Source organism: Neolamprologus brichardi, chromosome 15 (assembly GCF_056152115.1).
Source record: "Neolamprologus brichardi isolate AB-2024 chromosome 15, ASM5615211v1, whole genome shotgun sequence".
Lineage (NCBI taxonomy): Eukaryota > Metazoa > Chordata > Actinopteri > Cichliformes > Cichlidae > Neolamprologus > Neolamprologus brichardi.
The window spans coordinates 9,516,715-9,537,310 of NC_142118.1; the positions used below are offsets into that span (position 1 = coordinate 9,516,715).

The 20,596-nt window shown below is 40.0% G+C and overlaps 2 protein-coding genes and 6 non-coding genes across 8 annotated transcripts; 6 read left to right on the forward strand and 2 right to left on the reverse strand.

Annotated features, from left to right (window-relative positions):
- The first annotated feature begins 3,449 nt into the window (after nucleotides 1-3,449).
- eif2b2 (eukaryotic translation initiation factor 2B, subunit 2 beta) lies at nucleotides 3,450-6,529 on the forward strand. Its single transcript, XM_006797126.3, has 8 exons — nucleotides 3,450-3,701; nucleotides 3,972-4,092; nucleotides 5,247-5,395; nucleotides 5,478-5,641; nucleotides 5,736-5,831; nucleotides 5,910-6,047; nucleotides 6,141-6,207; nucleotides 6,337-6,529. Exons 1-8 carry the CDS (start codon nucleotides 3,530-3,532, stop codon nucleotides 6,492-6,494), a joined length of 1,065 nt encoding a protein of 354 aa, XP_006797189.1. The 5' UTR covers nucleotides 3,450-3,529; the 3' UTR covers nucleotides 6,495-6,529.
- A 637-nt stretch (nucleotides 6,530-7,166) lies between these two features.
- On the reverse strand, nucleotides 7,167-7,249 carry trnal-cag (transfer RNA leucine (anticodon CAG)). Its single transcript has one exon. It is a non-coding gene; the product is annotated as a tRNA-Leu (tRNA).
- Nucleotides 7,250-7,622: 373 nt separating this feature from the next.
- trnaq-cug (transfer RNA glutamine (anticodon CUG)) lies at nucleotides 7,623-7,694 on the forward strand. Its single transcript has one exon. It is a non-coding gene; the product is annotated as a tRNA-Gln (tRNA).
- A 389-nt stretch (nucleotides 7,695-8,083) lies between these two features.
- On the forward strand, nucleotides 8,084-8,166 carry trnal-cag (transfer RNA leucine (anticodon CAG)). The gene has a single exon. It is a non-coding gene; the product is annotated as a tRNA-Leu (tRNA).
- A 1,308-nt stretch (nucleotides 8,167-9,474) lies between these two features.
- On the forward strand, nucleotides 9,475-12,015 carry LOC148098395 (uncharacterized). Its single transcript, XM_087852093.1, has one exon. The coding sequence runs from the start codon at nucleotides 9,528-9,530 to the stop codon at nucleotides 11,718-11,720; it is 2,193 nt and encodes a 730-aa protein (XP_087708219.1). The 5' UTR covers nucleotides 9,475-9,527; the 3' UTR covers nucleotides 11,721-12,015.
- Nucleotides 12,016-17,017: 5,002 nt separating this feature from the next.
- trnaq-cug (transfer RNA glutamine (anticodon CUG)) lies at nucleotides 17,018-17,089 on the forward strand. The gene has a single exon. It is a non-coding gene; the product is annotated as a tRNA-Gln (tRNA).
- Nucleotides 17,090-19,066: 1,977 nt separating this feature from the next.
- On the forward strand, nucleotides 19,067-19,365 carry LOC148098397 (signal recognition particle RNA). Its single transcript, XR_015720763.1, has one exon.
- Nucleotides 19,366-19,971: 606 nt separating this feature from the next.
- trnaq-uug (transfer RNA glutamine (anticodon UUG)) lies at nucleotides 19,972-20,043 on the reverse strand. Its single transcript has one exon. It is a non-coding gene; the product is annotated as a tRNA-Gln (tRNA).
- Between the last annotated feature and the right edge of the window lie 553 nt (nucleotides 20,044-20,596).

Here is a 20,596-nt window from a genome sequence, read left to right on the forward strand (position 1 = left end):
TTGTTGAATCTTTGCCACAAAGAATTAAAGCAGTTCTGAAGGCAAGAGTGTGCTGCTGAAGTGTGTTTATGTTTGTTTATGACTGTTATTGAATCTGCTGAGTGCTACAGTTTCTAACATGAAGCCATCATGTTAAAGTGACTTGGTGCTTTCATGTCTGACACTTTCCAGTAGCCTAATGTTTAGATGTGGAAGTCACCTTTTAAATGTATTTTTTGCCCGATCAAAGTGAAAAAAATCAATTAAATAATTTTAGTAATAAACAATCTAGAAATAGACTAAAATCTAGTGGAAAAACAGAGTTGCTAACAAATTAAAACCAAGCAGAAAAACAGGTGTCCTGTGTGTCACAGCCTGATGACATTCAAATTTCCTGTCACACTAATGATTTTAAACCAGAAATCCAAACATCCCATCACCATAACAGCAGTTATTTAGGTTGGCTAGAGAACCTGCCTCACTAACCTATTAATCTTACTTTTTAGAACACCTCTTTCTGTTGATCACAGTAATGACCAATAAAATTTCTTTTTGCATGCCTTAAAGCACATGAATAATGATCACTAATGAGCAATTAGTGATCAAACTGTCCAGAAGATGATAACCATCTGAACACAGCTAGGATGTATGCAACACAGTGTATCTGAAGAGATGATGGAGCCATTAACCTTGTGTGGAAGATGCTTCAATCCAAACAATTTCCAATAGATTGAACCTCTGCAGTGAGAAGAGGCAAATGCCATCAAAAGATAAAAAGTGAGCAACTGTGTTGTTATCTTTGTGTTTTGTGAGGCAATACTTTAAAATGTCTTATATGCATTCAAATAAAATACTTGTGTCTGAAAGAGGAAGGCTGACAGTTGCGACTGTTACTGGAGGATAATACAGAGACGCCAGGGTGTACTTTAGTTAGAGATTCCACTTATAGTTGCCATCAATTATTCAGACTCCCAGATCAGTGCCACAGGATACCTGCACCATAATCACAATCCACCAGGCTCAATACAAAATCACATGATTGTGACAGACAATAACCTCAACATTAATTTCAAGGTGATGGAATATCATGGGACTGCGCTCTATTATTGCTCTGTTATAATCCCCCTGCATAAAGCAACAGTCCCATTCTAGTGAGCCGCCATATTCTCAGAAACTATATATTACTTATAGTTAGCAGAAATCCAAGAAAAGTCAGCAGTATTTCAATGGCTTAATATCAAGGCCAAATTTCCACTCAGCCTCAGACTCAAGTAACCAAGGGCTGCTTGAGAATATAACCCCCCATTAAACAGCTGACAAGGATACAAAAAGTTTTTTTTTTTTAAAAAGGGAGATGATTTATTTTGGCGTCAAGCATCATACTGAGGCTATGTCCACACGTACCTGGGTATTTTTGAAAACGCAGATTTTTCTATGCGTTTGCACCTTTCGTCCACACGTAAACGGCGTTTTCGGTCACTGAAAACGGAGATTTCTAAAAACTCCGGCCAGGGTGGATATTTTCTAAAACTCCGTTTTTGCATTTACGTGTGGACGAGAAACATGCAGAAAACTCAGCGTCAAAGGTGTGCGCCTTTTTTTGAAGTCACAGTGTGCGCCACGTTATTGTTTCGGTGAAATGAATTTCTACAATACTGTTACTGTTAATTGTACTCTCTGCAGTGTTTAAATGCTTACATATACACATACAGTTACTGACCCTCCACACATACGACTAAGTTCTGCTTCTATGCCCCAGCTTTGTTTACTTTTTCCCACCACCGAGGCTTCTAGACTTCTGATTGGCCAACATTTCTACACGGTTAGGAATATAGCGCCACCTGCTGCTTTGGCATGTTCCTAGCAGCGTTTTCCTTCATTTCTGCCTTTACGTGTGGACGGGATTATTTTTTAAAACGAAAACGGAAAATCTCCGTTCTCAAAAATACCCGTGTACGTGTGGACGTAGTCTAAGACACATATAAAATTTAGGACTGTGTTTTCCAACCACTGTGACCGAGAAATGATCAGGAGTACCGTGGAAGATTATCTGGTTCCACCTGATTAGTACACTGAGCGATCGGCGTGAGCAACTGGCAGAACAATTACATTCTCTTCCACTAGAGGGCAGTACAACTATCTGCTCTAATTAAATGGGTTGCCAACTGCCAGTAAAATAGAAGATGACGTAGAGGAAATTACATTGTCAGTGAGACAACGCAGCGCGTAATAACAATAGATAAATATTTGAAAAGAAAAAGTGGTCAATCTGACCTGGGTCCTGGAGAAAATTGCGACCCAGACGAAGGCCGTAGCATGAGTAGTGATCAGAAAAAGCAAAAAAGGTATACTGGGGACAAACCGAGCCAGTTCCGCTATGCCTGGTGCGCGGGGGGAAAATGATCAATATGCCTTTTGTGACATTTTTGTTTGGTGGTGTGCCGCGTGATTTTTCTAATGTTAAATATGTGCCATGGCTCCAAAAGGTTGGGAAACACTTCTTTAGGAAATATATGTTTCCAACAGTGCAGTGTGATCACTTTCAATGACAGTCTGACAATGACAGGAAGAAGAAAAGCCTCTTGTGATGTGTTTGTGTCTTATTTATATTTTATTTAGTTGTATATAATTTTTTTATTATTATTTTTGTTGCATTTTTACAGTATGTATAAATTAACCAGGAGTGGACTAGATCTAATAAACTGTCAACTTTGTGTAAATATACATATGTTTTCTATAAAATTTGAAACCAAACGAGCAGCCAGCCCGTTCACTAATTTCTCAATTAAAATGTTTTAACGATACATAGATGATAAATATCTACTATTTTTATTGCTATGATAGTAGCTATTAATATTACTATAATTAATCTTTCTTGCGCTGTTTTCCATTTCTCTTAAAAAATCCACTTCTTTTCATCCAGCATCTACGGCCCAAAATGGCCATAAAAAGGAATATTTGTCAACAAAGAATTAAATTAAATGGAAATAGCACAAAGCATTGACCAGAAAGGTGTATGCTTTAGCTGAAGCTTGTTATATCTCCAATGTATACAGAGCATATTTTCATAAATAGCAAGCAAGACTTTTATTATGGAATCTAATTTCTGCCACTAGGAAAACTAAAATTAAAAACTTTTTGTCTATAAGTCAAGTTGGAGTTATTGTCTCAAAATTTCAGCTTATGTACTCAATCTTCAGAGAAAATAACTAAAAATTGATCAAATAGCATATATGTCAAGTTATTAAGTCCGGGTTTTGAGCTAATAACCCGATATTTTTTACTTGTGTTTTACGATATATAAATAATAATAAAAATATATATCGTTGTTTTACATTTCACTTTCAGACTGTCATTTTACTGTAGAAATGGGAAATTGTTGTAATTTCGACCCACTCTACTGTAACGCACGTGAAGCCGCAGACCAATCAGATGACGGCGAGCCCTCAGCCACCCGGATGTACTCCTGAAGTGCTTCCTCGTCAAAACACTGGCATGGTGGAACTATTGAGTGACTCAAGTGTTACAGTGACAGCTTTTTAAAACAGCTATGCCGGGCCCATACAAAGAAACAGACCTAACCGAGAGGGTCGAGGCGTTCCTGTCCGACCTGAAGCGCGGGGGGACCGGGGCAGGACCTCTCCGGGGCTCTGCGGAGACAGCCCGAGAAACGACAGCCCTGCTCCGCAAAATTACAGCCCAGGCTCGGTGGGGCAGTGCAGGTACTGAATGCTGTTTGTCGTCGACACAGTGAAGTTAACTGCAGCGACAGCTGCCATTGTAGTCAAACAGGCTTTGTTTTTAAATCGGGTATAACGCTGTAGTACATGACAAATAAGCTTTCTTTAGCTTTCCTTACATCTAAACAATACAGAATATACATATGTAAAATGTTGAACATGTGGAAAAAAATAGTTGCTGATGTAAAATCATACACAAAAAACATTATATCCCAAGATTTTGGTCTTTTCCAAACATCTTCTCGATTTCAGGTGATCTGATGGAAATAATCCGCAAAGAGGGGAGGAGGATGACAGCAGCCCAGCCCTCAGAGACCACAGTGGGTAACATGATCAGACGGGTGCTGAAGATCATCAGAGAGGAATATGCCAGGTGAGGACGCCAAAACGTACCATTTTCAAAAAAAAACATTTGGTCCTTTTTAATTTGATAGCAACGTGTCCCAAAAACGTTCGGATGAGGAGAACAAAAGGCTGGAAAAGTAAGCAGTACTAAAAGTAAACAGCTGGAGGAACATTTTAAAACCAATTTAGGTGAACTGGGAACAGGGCATTAACATGACTGGGTATAAAAGAGCATCTTAAAGAGGCAAAGTAAAGTAAAGATCAACAGAGGTTCACCAGTCTGCAAAAGCCCTCCATAAATTGTTGATGAATTTCAGAATAATGTTCCTCAACGTAAAAATGTGAACACTTTGAATATCGCATCATGAAAAGATTTTGAGAAACTCGAGAAGTCTCTGTGCGCAAGGGACCAGACTGAAAAACAGGACTGGATGCCTGTGATATTCAGGCTCTCATATGGCACTGCATTTAAAACAGACATGATTCTGTCATGAAAATTCACTGCATGGGATCAAGAGCACTTAAAGAAATCATTGTTTGTGTTCACCTGTGTTCATCCACAAGTGTATGTTAAAGCTATACCATGTAAAGAAGAAACCAAATGAAGTGAGTCAAAGTGGAAAACTCTTCTATGCATCATCAGTGCTGAAAACTATTTACAGGTTTTAGAGTAACATATGTTTCCATTCAGATATTGGTAAACTGCATCTTGTACAGCAGTGTGGCTCTGTAGTAGAGGTGCTTCGGCTCTGAGCTTCCCTGCCTGCAGTCCAGACCTTTGACTACCTGGAAACATTTTATGCATGTTGAAGTAAAGTAAATGTGACAAAGAAAACCCAGGACTATCGAGCAGCTAGAATCCTCCAGCATCTTTCCTCTTCATTTCCCAGATGTTTACAAACTATTTACGAACATGTTGCTGTCCCAACCTATTTGAGATGTGTCGCTGCCCTCAAATTGAAAACAAACTAATGAGCTGCAGTTTCAAGTTTTTTCTTCTGTCCCAGAAAACCATTTGACCTAACAGTTGAAGTTGAATCAATAGGCAGCCATGAAAAGCAAGTACAATCGTACCATATATTAAAGGATGAGAGTATGTTGCTTAGAAATACTTAAGCTACAGACGGCTGAAATACTTTGTGTTTTTGGTGAGATTTGTGCTTAGCTGTGTTTTTCTTTCAGATCTCGGGGCAGCAGTGAAGAAGCAGACCAGGAATCCCTCCACAAGTTGCTGACCTCTGGGGGTCTCAGTGAGGAGAACTTCAGGCAACCTTTTGCTCTCCTCAAATCCAACGTCATCGAGGCCATCAATGAGCTACTCACTGAACTGGGTAAGTTGCGTTATTACCAAGATAGCGCCAGTTTGTATTTTAAATCACTCCAATTCTTGGTGCCCATCATTCTATTTTTCAGAGGGAACGACCGACAACATCGCCATGCAGGCCCTGGAGCACATCCACTCTAATGAGGTCATCATGACGATCGGCCGCTCGCGCACCGTGGAGGCTTTCCTCAAAGATGCTGCACGCAAACGCAAGTTTCACGTCATTGTGGCAGAGTGTGCTCCTTTCTGCCAGGTAGCTCATCTACATCAGTCATAAAGGAAATACTAAATGTCTAACTTTAGATAGAAAACACAGTTCCTAATCTTATTTTTTCACCTCTCAACAGGGGCACGAAATGGCTACAAACCTCTCAAAGGCTGGCATCGAAACAACTGTGATCACAGATGCTGCCATATTTGCAGTCATGTCTCGAGTTAATAAGGTATTTAACATTTTAAGGAGACGTTAGCGCAGTCATGTTAGAGCATGCAGGTGAACTTGTGTCATGATCTTTTTGCAGGTCATCATTGGTACACAGACAGTTCTAGCAAATGGAGGCCTGAGGGCCATCAACGGGACACACACACTGGCCCTTGCAGCTAAGCATCACTCCACACCTCTGATTGTTTGTGCTCCCATGTTCAAGCTCTCACCTCAGGTAAGAGATTACTCCAAAGTCAGAGTTATCTACTTTCAACCCCCATAAATGATTAAACTCATACTTCTGTGAACATGATATGTCATATTTCAGTTTCCAAATGAAGAGGATACCTTCCATAAGTTTGTCTCCCCACATGAGGTGCTCCCGTTCACTGAAGGTAACATTTGCAACAAAACTGACCTCAACCACGTGCCAACCTTTGGAAAATCCTTTTCAGATTTGGACATATCCTCTTTGTCAGGTTTCTTTTTTTTTAATAACTCACATTTTTCTGTTTGTATTTCAGGTGAGATTCTCTCAAAGGTGAATGTGCACTGTCCTGTGTTTGACTATGTCCCACCCGAGCTCATCACACTGTTCATCTCCAACATCGGAGGACACGCACCGTCATATATCTACAGACTGATGAGTGAACTTTACCACCCAGAGGACCATGAACTTTAATCGGTGTATTTAACAAATAAATAGAAATGAATGATTTTGCAGTGTAGTTTGTGTCTCTTTTGATGTGGTTTCATTTTTTGTACCTGAAGTCCCTTACAATAAAGAGAGAGCTGTTAAGAACAGCTGAGGTTATTATTATTATTAATATTATTATTAATATTATTATGTACTGGTGTAACACGAGTACAAGTCAGTGTTATTCATATCATAATGAATAACACTGATTTCCCTTTAATGGAACAATGGATTCAAACTACGATGTGGAAACAGAGTTACATGATCCTGATGAACAGCAGACTGTAATTGCAACTGCTGTCCAGGTGGAGGTGGTGGAGGACAAGCAGAGCAGCAGGTTTGTGAGTATTTCTGATGGCGATAAGAAGAATAAGACTTGGAAAAAGTCAGGTTTCATCACAATAGTCTCAGTGTGAACGTCTCGAAAGAGGTGAGAGTGGAACAATGGTAATCCTCTCCCTTTGGTGATTTTTTTTCAAATTATTCAGGACTTCACAGTGTTGATGATTACAAAAGGTAGAGGGATTACAAGCACACAACTAAGCTATCTTTGGCATTAACACAGATGTTCATGATTTCAGTAGTAAAGTGATTTCTTTGGGGAGGGAGACTACAAACAGCAACCTGAAGGTCTGACAGATCATGGAAAAATTTCGCTGTCAGAAGTGGGATTCGAACCCACGCCTCCAGGGGAGACTGCGACCTGAACGCAGCGCCTTAGACCGCTCGGCCATCCTGACATGCAAATGACATCTCATTAGTCCCGCGCAGCTGCTGACTTGTATGTTGAGTGCATGTACGTTTAAGATAAACAAAAACAAATAAAAATAATTACAAAGAAAATATATTGATTTAAAAGTTCGTGTTAAATGTTGTAAGTCACATCGAAATAGTTAGAAAGTTTAAGCAGAGACGCTAGATGGGGAATCACAGCCCAACCTGTGAATTGATTTCCACTGAATGCCCAGCTGCTTTCCTGTTGGGTGATTATCATTAACACAGAACACGGGATTAAGGGCAACCTGGCAACCTGGCATTACAACCTGGCAAAAAGTATGATTGAATACTTTTTAGCAGGTTGCCACGATCTGACAGAATGACCGCTACAGCAAAGGTTCCATGGTGTAATGGTTAGCACTCTGGACTCTGAATCCAGCGATCCGAGTTCAAATCTCGGTGGGACCTGAGTTTTGGGATGTGAAACCATACTACATGTCTTCTCTGGCACTTTGAATTTCTGAATTGTGTTTTCAGTGAACACCAAAATCAAGCAGCTAACCATGACGTCATGACGTCTGCCTTTACAAAACACTTGTCAATCACTAAAGAGTAGTACTAAACAGCTGTTTGAAATTCAGTTGCACACCACACAAAGTTACAGAGTAAAAGTCACAAACACGCTGCTGACTCAACAACTGTACAGCACTAAACCTCCTCTGTCTTTAACATCAAAAAACAAACAAACATGAGCATCGTGGTGTGGGTTTTGTTTATTACATGCACTTAACATACAAGTATGTCGAATGGAAATTGCAACTTCGCGGGATTATTCAACTAGTGATGAGCTTCAACGTGTCAGGATGGCCGAGCGGTCTAAGGCGCTGCGTTCAGGTCGCAGTCTCCCCTGGAGGCGTGGGTTCGAATCCCACTTCTGACAATTGTTTCTTTGCACTTCTTTCTTACTGCTACTCATGGGTCTTTGATCAGTGGCTGTTGATCAATGGTCATGAGAATTTGCATAATCATGATGAAGGAACTGACCTCCAAGCCCACTGTTCCTTCAGGTGGCTGCTTTCAGTCATTATGCAAATATATTGTTTATAAGATTGGGGAAACCTGCAGTCAGCTGAGACTGAAGAAGTCACTTGGATGAGTGACGAGACGTTTCTCCCACTGAAAACGCTACATCCAGATGAACAGAATCAACCTTTGGAGACTTCTTACTGTTGTGACAAAATACACTTGAAACTGGCAACTATGAAAGTTGCGCACAGTTCATCCCTGACAGCAGTGGATTTTGTAATCATGCACAATGTAACAACATTCTAGATAATTGTAATAAAATTCACTAGAGGGTGGATTTGTTTACACTTACACCGATGTGCTAAAAACCTGATTTTGTGAAGTCAAGACTTTAAGCAACAATCGTTATCTTTTACTCCAACTATCCCAAAATAAGGACTGGTCCTTCCCATGTGATGGTATGAAAATATGAAAAGCTGTCATCATTTCAGATGTTTTCTGTGTAAATGTTTGTTTGTATGTTTTTTTTTCTTTGTTTTTCCACCTTGCCTTGCTTGGTATCATTCTTTTCAGCACAAGCTTACGTGTCTGAATTTACAGTTATTTTTTCATTGACATACTGTATTAACACAACTGATCTGAAATCACACAAGAACATAAAATGCTAGTAGTAGTTATGTTTTCTTATGTGCACTCATCTTTGCTGCCCATCATTACAACTTTGTTAATGATGGGCAGCAGGTTAGTGTCATGATGTCACCTCAGACGTAGTTAAAAGCCCTGTTAACGTAGCTGCTTCTCGCCGGGTGCGGTGGTGCGTGCCTGTAATCCAAGCTACCGGGAGGCTGAGATTGGAGGATCATTTGAGCTCAGGAGCTCTGAGCTGCAGCAGGCTATGTCGATCGGGTGTCTGCACTAAGTTCAGCATTGATATGGTGACCCGGGACCACCAGGTCACCTATGGTTTCATTTTTGCATCTTATAACCAGTGTTGGGTAAGTTACTTTAAATTAGTAACTTAGTTACATTACTAGTTACTTCTATAAAAAGTAACTCAGTTACTTCAAGTTACTCGTTACTTTCAAAGTAACTAGTTACTATTCCATTCCATTCCATTACTATTACCATTCAAAAATGTCATGTGACAACCTCATTGGCTTATGGAATTCTGATGTCACAGGCTTCTAAAGCTTTGATCCTTTGAAGTTTTGATCCTCATGAATCCTTAAGTAGGGGTGAGGAGGTACAACTTTTAGTCCGTTATTTGCAGCACTTATGTTAGCAGCATTCAAACGTTCACCAGTAAAGCATTTTCAAACATTTGGATCCTTTTTGTACTCACGGTATACAGACTCCAACATGTCTCAGAAAGAGCAAGAAAGACAAGAAGCTGACCCCAGCTCTATTCCATGGTATGAGTCCCTAGACCCTTATATCAGCTCTCTTCCTTGGGATGAACAGGTAGAATTAGAGGAAAAGCGATTGGAAGAAATGGAGAATGAAAATCTCATGAACAGAGAAAAGATTAAGATCCTGACAGAAGAAAATGAGAGAAAGAGCGCTGAATTAGAAAAATTATCCTACCAGCTTCAGGAAAGGGAAGGTATTATTGAGGAGAAACAATGGGCTCTCCAAGATAAGAAGAATCAGGAGCTCCAAGAAAAGCTTGATGAAGCTCTAGAAAAAATTAAAGATCTGCTCCAAAATGAGAAAAAAGAGAGCATTAAAGGGGATAAAATGCTCAAGAAGAATCAGGAGCTCCAAGAGAAACTTGACGAAGCTCTGGAAAAAAATAAAGATCTGCTCCAAAATGAGAAAAAAAAGAGCATTAAAGGGGATAAAATGCTCAAGAAGAATCAGGAGCTCCAAGAGAAGCTTGACAGAGCTCTGGAAAAAAATAAAGATCTGCTCCAAAAGGAGAAAAAAGAGAGCATAAAACAGGAAAACATGGTCAAGAAGAATCAGGAGCTCCAAGAGAAGCTTGACGAAGCTCTGGAAGAACTGAAAGAAATCCACCAAGAAGAGAAGCAACAGTCCACACAGCAGAGAGACATGCAGAGCAAACTCCAAGCAATGGAGGAAAAATACAAAGCGCTGCAGGTGAAACATGACAAAACTCTGCACAAAAGTCAACAGTTGCTTCAAGACAAGAAGAAAATGGAAATGAAACAGAAAGAAATGGACTCCAAGCTTGACGAGATGGAGGAAAAACACAGATTGCTCCAAATCAAGCTTGAGAAAACAGTGCACAGAAATAAAGAGTTCATTCAAGAGAGAGAGCAACAAGAAATGCTCGAGAAAGAAACAGACTCCCAGCTTGAAGTCTTGAAGGAAAAACTGAAAATGCTGCAAGTAACTCTTGAGGAAACACTGCTCAAAAATAAAGAGATGCTTCACGAGAAAGACCAACAGAAAATACATCAGGAAGAAATGGATTGCAAGCTGGGGAACATCGAGAAACAGAATGAAGGCTTGCAAGTGATGCTTGATGAAGCTCTGGAGAGAAATAAAGAGTTTCTTCACGAGATAGACCAACAGAAAATACAACAGGAAGAAATGGATTGCAAGCTGAGGAACATTGAGAAACAAAATGAAGGCTTGCAAGTAATGCTTGATGAAGCTCTGGAGAGAAATAAGGAAATCCTCCAAGACAAGAAACAAGAGCCCGTAGAGCAGAGAGACCTGCAGAGCAAACTCCAAGCCATGGAGGAAAAATACAAAGCGCTGCAGGTGAAACATGATAAAACTCTGCACAAAAGTCAACAGTTGCTTCAAGACAAGAAGAAAATGGAAATGAAACAGAAAGAAATGGACTCCAAGCTTGACGAGATGGAGGAAAAACACAGATCGCTCCAAATCAGGCTTGATAAAAAAGCGCACGGAAATAAAGAGCTGCTTCAAGAAAAAGACCAACAGAAAATACAACAGGAAGAAGAAAAACTTAATCTCCAGAGGAAAAATCAAGCACTCCAAGAATTGTATAATGAAACGAAGTACAAAACAACTGTACAGGAAGGAGAAAAGAAAAAACTGGAAAAACAATGCTCAGCGATGCAGAGTAGCATCAAGGAGATGCTGAGAAAAAATACCGAACTTGAGGAACTTTCTAAGACCTTGAAGTACAAAAACACTGAAATCCAGGCGCAAAAGCAAGAACAACAGAAAACACATAAAGACCTGCAGTGTAGACTTCAAGAAATCCAGAAGAGAAACCAGCAGCTGGAAGATATGCACACAGAGGAGGCAACAGTTAAAGAACTGAAAGACAAGCTTAAAGAAAAACAAGAACAATTAGAAGACATGGTGAAAAGATGCAACAAACTTGAGAAAGAAAACGCAGAAACAATCGATGAGCTGCAAACCCTCATCATTGAGAAAAAAGTGCTCGTTGAAGAGTATTTGAAAAAGAAGAAAAAACGCTTCCACTGGTTCTGGAGGAGGGACACTGCTGCTTCTCACCTGATGTAACCTCGTCTTCCTCCACCTCTATTCCATCTTCATTTCCCCCCTTCCCCTCCCTCCTTTTACTTTTTTCACCCTCACCCCCCGACCAGTCTCGGCAGTTGACTGCACCCTCCTGAGCCTGGTTCTGCCATAGGTTTCTCCTTTAGGTTCCTTTCACTTTAAAAGGAGTTTTTCCTATCCACTGTGGCCTGGTGCTTGCTCAGAGGGGATTGTTGGGGTTTTCTCTCATCTCTCTCTTTCTTTCTTTCTATCCCCCCCTCCCCCCCCTTCTGCCTTTTCCTTTACCCAATAAACACAATTGCCCACATTTTACATGTGTTTGAAAAATGTCTTCATTCAACAATAATTCATCTTAGGTATAAAAACAAGAAATAGGTAATAGCTGCATGTGTGTTTGTGTGTGTGCATAATATACATACTTGTTTCCCAGAAAGAATTAATACTAGATGGATAGAGACAGGGTTTAAAGACTAGAAATGAAAACATGTGAGTCCTGTCTTTAAATAAAAATATATAATTCCCTATATTCCTATCTATTCCAAACAACGGTAATAAGTAAAAAAGTTTCAAATTTGTCTGTCACTTTGACTCTTATTTTACTAACCATGAACAAGAGGTCAGAGGTCAAATGTGGCACGATACCTTAAATCTTTCTATGATACTTTCTGTATGTGGACCAGAGATGGGCAACACCGCATAGGCTGATTTCTTTTTTCAAGTAACGAGTAAAGTAAGGGATTACTATTGCAAAAAAGGTCATTAGATTACTGTTACTGTCCCGTAAGCAGGCTACATTACTGCGTTACTAATCCTCGTCATTTTCTTCGTGAGAGTGTCTCATGACAATGACGTACAAGTGTGCGACGTCCGTGGCAGCAACAGACGTGTGTAGATCCATCACACCAACAGGCACTTTAGAATCACCAATTGACAAGCATGTCTTTGGACAGGCTCAAACCGGAGAGGTGATCAATGGACCACAGCGCTGCACACCCCTGGCAACTTTGGGGGTAAAGCCACTGGTTTGTGGTGGTTACCAGGTGAAACGTAATTGTGATTGCTTTGGTTGCAATCAGATTGCCATAGTCATCTGCAGTTTGCATGTTGGATGCCAACTACTCACAAAGCGGTGGGAAAAGTTTGGTTTGGTTTAGTTTGGCTTTCATCTTTACTTTTGCGTCCTTTCTAAAAACACTAACATATAGGTCTGGTCTACCTGGACTGGCAGCATGCTGGCAGGGGTCCCAGGCTCGTCTGTTTGGTGACGCGGTAGATGAGCTTGCCCGGCTCGCTGTCCTGGTTGCTGGCTGACAGCTGCAGCGTGGTCAGCTTCTGAAAAATTACATTTTCTTATGTTGCAAGTCTCAAATTTTGATTGCCTGGATCCATTTAGTGTTTTATCATATGTGCTTTAAGCAGTAAATCTCAGGTAAAATGAACTGTTCTATCTGCCAGGAAGGACACAAACACAGACCCAAGATAAACAAAGACTGGATACAGTCTTTACATTATCTGCATGTCGTTTGAAATCTACAAGACATGCTGACTCCATGTCTGTGTAGGTTCCTAGTCAATCATGTTTGTCTTAAGAGAGGCAGCTGGACTCATTTAAAACATTTCACTTCTCATCCAAGAGGTTTGTTCAGCTTGAAAAACAAAAAGGTGAAGAGTCACAGCTATTTAAACCCTAATGGAGGTTGTTCTCTATGGAGGTGGTAGCTGACCTACCTACTATTAATCATGAGCTAAGGTTTGAAAAACCGCATGTGTCATTACCAACAGGGGTTCCAAGTAAAACCACTGGCATCATGGGAGAGTGTCTGCATCTAAATTTCACTCTTTCATGGATGCCAGCATATGCTTGTCAAATAAAGCCTGATTTTAGTTTTGTTTTCCTTCTATAAATAGAGATATTTCTAAACTTCAGACTGGCGCAGAAAAACAATTCAAAGGGTATTAAGTGTCTGATGGTTCAAATTACCTTGAAGGACGATCATTGCAGTATACTGTAAAATGAAACACTGCATATACATATTATACTAGAGAGTACCTGTGTGTAGTATGAATAACATAACCACCGCACCAGAGGTGTAAGCACCTTTTGCAAGGCACTCAAGGAAACCAATGAAAAGCCTCAAAAATAAATGAACAGGTGGAGATGCAGACTGTATTTGCAGATTACAGCTCCACCACAAATCAAACTTCCATATTACAGCGAGACTGCTCAGCAAGGAAAAATAGTCAATCTCAGTAAGACTGAATGAAGACAGACTAAAAATTAATTGCATCTGCTCACACATTACTCAGCTGTAAGGTTTTCTAAGTACGCAGATGTAACACTGTGGAGGTAAACCCAAAGAAATGGCAAACAGAAGTTCATTCTAATAAGTTGGAAATGTGGGTCAAGTCCGTCAAAACATTTGAATTAAATCATTAATAAAACAGATGAAAATATTAAGAAGACTCCGTGTAATAAACATCTTCAGGACCTGGTAAAATCTGTGAGTCTTCAGTGTTAAAGGAAAAATGTAACTTTTGATGCCTAAAGTGAGGGTCTGGGTGCTTGACTTTATCCCTTTAGAGGGAACCATCATTTTAAAGTAGTGTACGTTTTTTTTTTCAGGTCAATCACCTCTTCAAGGTGAATTTAACATTTACAACGAAGAGGGTGAAAATAATGTAAGATGTCAGTGCCACTGCTGGCCCACTTTAGTGTTTAAGTAGTACAAGAAACAAACAAACAAGAAAACATCCACAAATATTTCTGAAAATGTAGTGGTTTTTTTTATTTCAAATATTGTATAGCAAGAAAAAACTGCAAATGTGAACACAATCTTTTTCTCACTCTTAACTAACTGAAGCCTTTCATTGACTACCAAAAAAACAAATTGGTGCTCTCTTTATGGCCAGACACGTGCCAGCACTTTTAATTTTGCTTCTACTTAACAAAATAAAAATGCAGACATAAGTGTACACATTAGTTTTTGACTGCTAGTGAAAATTGTTTTCTTTACAAATAACTCTCTCACTGAGCTAACACAGCCAGTCCCTCGACACGTTTGTGCTCTCTGCTCATATTGCCTTTGTATTAAATAATTTTTTTGCTTTTTAAAGAACTTATTTTAACATTGCACTGAACAATAAAAAAATCCTCCCTAACAAAGACAATTAACTTCAAGGGCCAAAGTGCATTATATTTCTTCACTTCAATATACGGGCTGCAAATAGGGGTGATGTGGGCCGGAAGTGGCCCCCAGACTGTGAGTTTGAGACCCCTGTATTAGACAGTGATCTTGAGCTTCACTAACAAGGAGCACTGAAGTTGTTATGCCAGCACATAGTTTTGCAGCACTTTACTAGGACACGTCCTGTTGGCTTTTCCTTGTCTGTATTTTACAGTTACACACCCATACTCAGGAGATCCAGTGAGATTAATTCTAGGTAATAATTATACTGTAGTTCACCCTGCAGCAATATCACTTTCAGTTACCTGGTACACCAGGTACAATAAAATATGCTATTTTGTAACTAAATCACAGATTTGTACTCTTATGTGGCCTTCTCAAGTTTTACAGCTTCATTAGCAATGTCTCACTATCATGACGATCCTTTAACCACTAAATGACAATGAGGATTGATGAAGAATTTTTTACGTGTTTTATGAAAGTACCTACAATACTATGTTATACTACAAATAAACTGCACAATTTTTAAAATGTTTTAAAAAATCCAATTTAAATTTTCAAAATTAAAAGTATTCATTCAGGTGAAAAATCCCCCGCCAATGTTATTCTGCATTATCATGGGCTCAGCTGAAATACTTACTATGTTTTTGTAAATCCAGCTCATTAAATGTGGGCCTCACAGACAGCAACTAAAAACATATTATTTTATAGAATATGAAGAACAGGCAACAATTTTCCAATCTTCTATTGTTGAATTTTGATGAGCCTGTGTCACCTTATAACCACAGATTTGAATGAATATCTTGTAAAAAGGTTTATCAGGAGTTGTCCACTGAGGAATTATCTTTTTTAAAAACACAAATATAACAATATATGATTATTATCTAACAGTATCGAGATAATTCCAGTCAGCTCGCTCAAATATTGTATTTAAAACAAGAACTATCATAAGGTGAGGTTTTTGATCATTTCAATCAATTTTTCCCTCTTATGAGCTAGAGTCTTTCTTTTCTTTTGTTCTCTTATGTATTTATTTATTTCTGTTTTTTGCTTTTAATTTTCTTTCCTTTTTCCAATTTAAAGTGATTTGTAGTCATTTAGTAACTATAATCTGTCTTATTTTATCCCACATTTTTTTTCTGGGTTCAGTCTGGTATGGTGCTGTCACAGTGCAACAATCTGGTAGTCATACGTTTTTTTTTAGTAGTGTTTCCATGGTGTAATGGTTAGCACTATGGACCCAGAATCCAGTGATCTGAATTCAAAAGTTGGAGAGACCTTCTTTTTGGAGGTGAAACCATTCTGCATGTCTTCTCTGGCACACCAGAACTGTGCTACAATTGTGTTTTCAGTGAGAGGTGTATAAAATCAAGCAGCTAACCATGACCTCTGTCTTTACAAATACTTGTCAATCACTATGTGGTGCTAAAGAGCTGTCTGAAATTCAGTTGTACACCACACAAAGTTACACGGTGGGGTGTCTGAGTGCTGAGTTGTGCTTGTGTGTAAAAGTCACAAACACTCTCCTGACTCACTGACTCCACATCTCTAAACTTCCTCTGACTTTAACATCAGCATGAAAACTGGGAACTGCGAGCTCCCTCTTTGGATGTCATCACATTGACATTTTTCATTTTTTATCATGAATCCCATCTCATTGTTGAAACTCACTTTTGACTGGGCCTTGACCCCTTCTGTGCTCTTCTGTGTTGTGCCATCGGCTTTGCCAGAGGTTGTAGATAGGTAGACAAATCTTCCCATATCATATTAATGTGAAGATGAGCGTACTCCCTAAAATCCTCTACTTAATTCAGAATATCCCTCTACAAGTACCTGTAGGTCTTTTTCTTAACTTAAAGAAAATTATTACCGATTTTATTTGGGAAAATCATCGCCATCGGCTTCGGTTAACTCTACTATATCTGCCATTTGACAGGGGTGGGCTTAAGGGTCCTAACTTTCAGTGGTACTATTGGGCTGCACAATTACGCATGATGATATACTATTTCTCATCTGATCCACCTCCGACATGGGTTTACATGGAACCGTTCTTACTTAATCCAGAATACTTTTTGGCAGGTTGCCACGACCTGACAGTATAAACGCTGCAGCACGGGTTCCATGGTGTAATGGTTAGCACTCTGGACTCTGAATCCAGCGATCCGAGTTCAAATCTCGGTGGGACCTGAGTTTTGGGAGGTGAAACCATACTACATGTCTTCTCTGGCTCTTTGAATTTCTGTATGAATCGTGTTTTCAGTGAACGCCGTATAAAATCAAGCAGCTAACCATGACGTCTGCCTTTACAAAAGACTTGTCAATCGCTAAAGAGTAGTACTAAAGAGCTGTCTGAAATTCAGTTGCACACCACACAAAGTTACAGAGTAAAAGTTACAGAGTAAAAGTCACAAACACGCTGCTGACTCAACAACTGCACAGCACTAAACCTCCTCTGTCTTTAACATCAAAAAACAAACAAACATGAGCATTGTGGTGTGGGTTTCCATGGCTGAACAGCAGCTATGTGTTTTGTGAAGAATAATCTTTATGTCTTCCAAAGTAAAGTTTTAAGCCCCACTTGTTTTAAATCTGCAACATGTGTAACAGCAGCATGCCATGAAAATTTGATGATAACACGTGCATGCTTATGGTCGCCAAACAATTATGTATGTAAACAACACTTATCTGACTAAACTACGTTGAGCTAATGCAGATTTTATTCTTATTTTATTGGTGAGGAGAGAGGATGGAACCAAAAATGCATTTATCCCCGTGTTCTGTGTTGATGAAAATCACCCAACAGGAAAGCAGCTGGGCATTCATTTGAAACCAGTTCACAGGTTGGGCTGTGGTTCCCCCTCTAGCGTCTCTGCTTGAACTTTCAACTGTGAACCTCTTAGATCCAACCTTCCCAACTGCTCATCTCACAAAAGACAAAATGGAAGAACCCAGAATGTCTTTTTTTTAACCTAATTTTTATACCTGCTCACACTTTTTCACCCTTCCCTCACAGGACGTCGCATTTCACACTTTGGCCATCCAATCAAGTTGTTGACATCTAATCATTCCTGTTAACCCACACCTGATCTTTCTATTTCGATCTGACTTACAACATTTAACACAAACTTTTAAATCAATATATTTTCTTTGTAATTATTTTTATTTGTTTTTGTTTATTACATGCACTTAACATACAAGTATGTCGAATGGAAATCAGCAATTGCGCGGGATTATTCAACTAGTGTTGTGTTGCAGCATGTCAGGATGGCCGAGCGGTCTAAGGCGTTGCGATCAGGTCACAGTCTCTGAGACTGAAGAAGTCACTTGGATGAGTGACGAGACGTTTCTCCCACTGAAAACGCTACATTCAGATGAACAGAATCTACCTGCACAGCTCCAAACCTCTTCCGACCTTAAAGTCAGCACAGAAAGTGGGCAACACGAGATTCGTAGTATGTGTTTACATGGCTGAACAGCTGCTATATTCGAACAAACGCCTCCAGAGGAGACTGCGACCTGAACGCAGTGCCTTAGACCACTTGGCGACTAAAAACCTGCACAAGTTATCATTACGTGACATGCAGAATTGTTTCACCTCCCAAAAAGCAGGTCTCACTGAGATTTGAACTCAGATCGCTAGATTCAAAGTCCAGAGTGCTAACCATTACACCATGGAACTGATGCGAAAATGTGGGAACTGTCAGGTCATGGCAACCTGCCAAAAAGTATTCAACCAAATGATCAGTATTGATGACATTGTAGATTATTCGCACTACGTTTCCATGGCTGAACAGCTGCTATATGTGTTATGAGAAGGATAATGTTTGTTTCTTCCAAAGTATCTAACAGTGGTAACCTCCACCAAACTGACGCTGAAATGTCAGAATGGCTGAGCAGTCTAAGGCGCTGCGTTCAGGTTGCAGTCTCCCCTGGAGGTGTGGCTTTGAATCCCACTTTTGACATTGAAGCTTTACTCTTGATATTGTGACAAAATACTCTTGGGTTAACCACGACCTTTCTAAAAACTTGCATATAACAGTTGTGCACCATTCATTCCTCATCTTTGCTGCCCATCATTATAACTTGGCTAATGATGGGCAGCAGGTTAGTGTCATGATGTCACCTCAGACATAGTTAAAAGCCCTGTTAACGTAGCTGCTTCTCGCCGGGTGCGGTGGCGCGTGCCTGTAATCCAAGCTACCGGGAGGCTGAGGTTGGAGGATCGTTTGAGCTCAGGAGCTCTGAGCTGCAGCACGCTATGTCGATCGGGTGTCCGCACTAAGTTCGGCATCGATATGGTGATCCTGGGGGAGCCTGGGACCACCAGGTCGTCCAAGGAGGGGTGCACCGGCCCAGGTCGGAGACGGAGCAGGTCAAAGCCCCCGTGTCACTCAGTAGTGGGATTGCACTTGTGAATAGATGCTGTAGCGCAGCCTGAGCAATACAGCGAGACCCAATCTTTATACACATCCTTATACCTGTCTCTACATCACACAGCAGCCTCATCGTCCCTTCTTTGTCTTTTTAATAGATGTTAAACACGCTCACAAACCTGCTGCTCTGCTTGTGCTAACCATTTCACCATGGAATTACTGTTTAAAAAAAGGGTATGATACCAGATTGTTGCACTGTGACAGCACCATACCAGACTCAACCCAGAAATAAATGGGGCTTAAAACTACAACTTACTTTGGAAGAGATAAATATTATACTTTACATAACACATACAGCAGCTGTTCAGCCATGGAAACCCATACAATGAAACTCGTGACGAGCAGCTTTTGTGCTAATGTTAAAGTCAGAGGAGAGCTGTGCAGTTAGTCAGCAGAGTGTTTGTGACTTTTACACACAAGGGTGTGTGGTGTGCAACTGAATTTCAGAGAGCTCTTTAGTGATTCACAAGTGGTTCTAAGGCAGACTGGATGGTGAGGTGCTTGATTTTATACACCTCTCACTGAAACCACAATTTGTTACCAGAGAAGACATGCAGTATTTTTAAACATTAATATTGACGCGTTGTTATAGACTTGGTTACCTTAAAGTTCAGCTTCTTATGATGTCATAACTTTAGGTTTCACTGAGATTTGAACTCAGATTGCTGGATTCAAAGTCCAGGGTGCTGACCATTACACCATGGAACCCACAGCACTGCCTAAAAGCTGGCCACTCATGAAAAACTGCCTGAAATTGTTCTCCCAAAAGATTTTGAGGAAAGAAATTGTATGATACTTTTAAAAACATGGAAAACAAGGGGGACGTATTAGTTTTACTAAGTGATTACATTTGAATTTCATGGTAAAATATCTGACAATCAAGATAAAGAAGGTCAGCCCTGATTTTATCAGTATTGCTTAAACAAAAACACAATTGCAGTCATTCCCAAACTCACTGTTAATAATACTGTAAATGGTCCTCGTGACCACTGATTAAACTGATCAGTGGTCATGACAATTTGCATATTAATGACCATTAAACTAACCTGATGGCCCCATTGTTAGTTATCAGGAAATCACATGATAGGGTGGGGCTTGGTTTCACCCAAAACCTTGGCTGATTGTGACCTACACCCATTTTCACACCTTGGCTCGTGTGATTAGGTAGAGGATCAACAGGGGGTTCATGACCTAGGGACACTCCCCTAGGACTTAAATCTGGGACTCTCCACCATTTGACCTCAGAACTGAAGAAGCTTCT

Bases quoted from the DNA above. Each gene is read 5' to 3' on its own strand.
- eif2b2 (XM_006797126.3), top strand. From the start codon at position 3,530: ATGCCGGGCCCATACAAAGAAACAGACCTAACCGAGAGGGTCGAGGCG. The intron at 4,093-5,246 runs GTGAGGACGCCA...TTTTTCTTTCAG, and splicing joins ATCAGAGAGGAATATGCCAG to ATCTCGGGGCAGCAGTGAAG. The intron at 6,208-6,336 runs GTAACATTTGCA...TTTGTATTTCAG, and splicing joins GGTGCTCCCGTTCACTGAAG to GTGAGATTCTCTCAAAGGTG.
- LOC148098395 (XM_087852093.1), top strand. From the start codon at position 9,528: ATGTTAGCAGCATTCAAACGTTCACCAGTAAAGCATTTTCAAACATTT.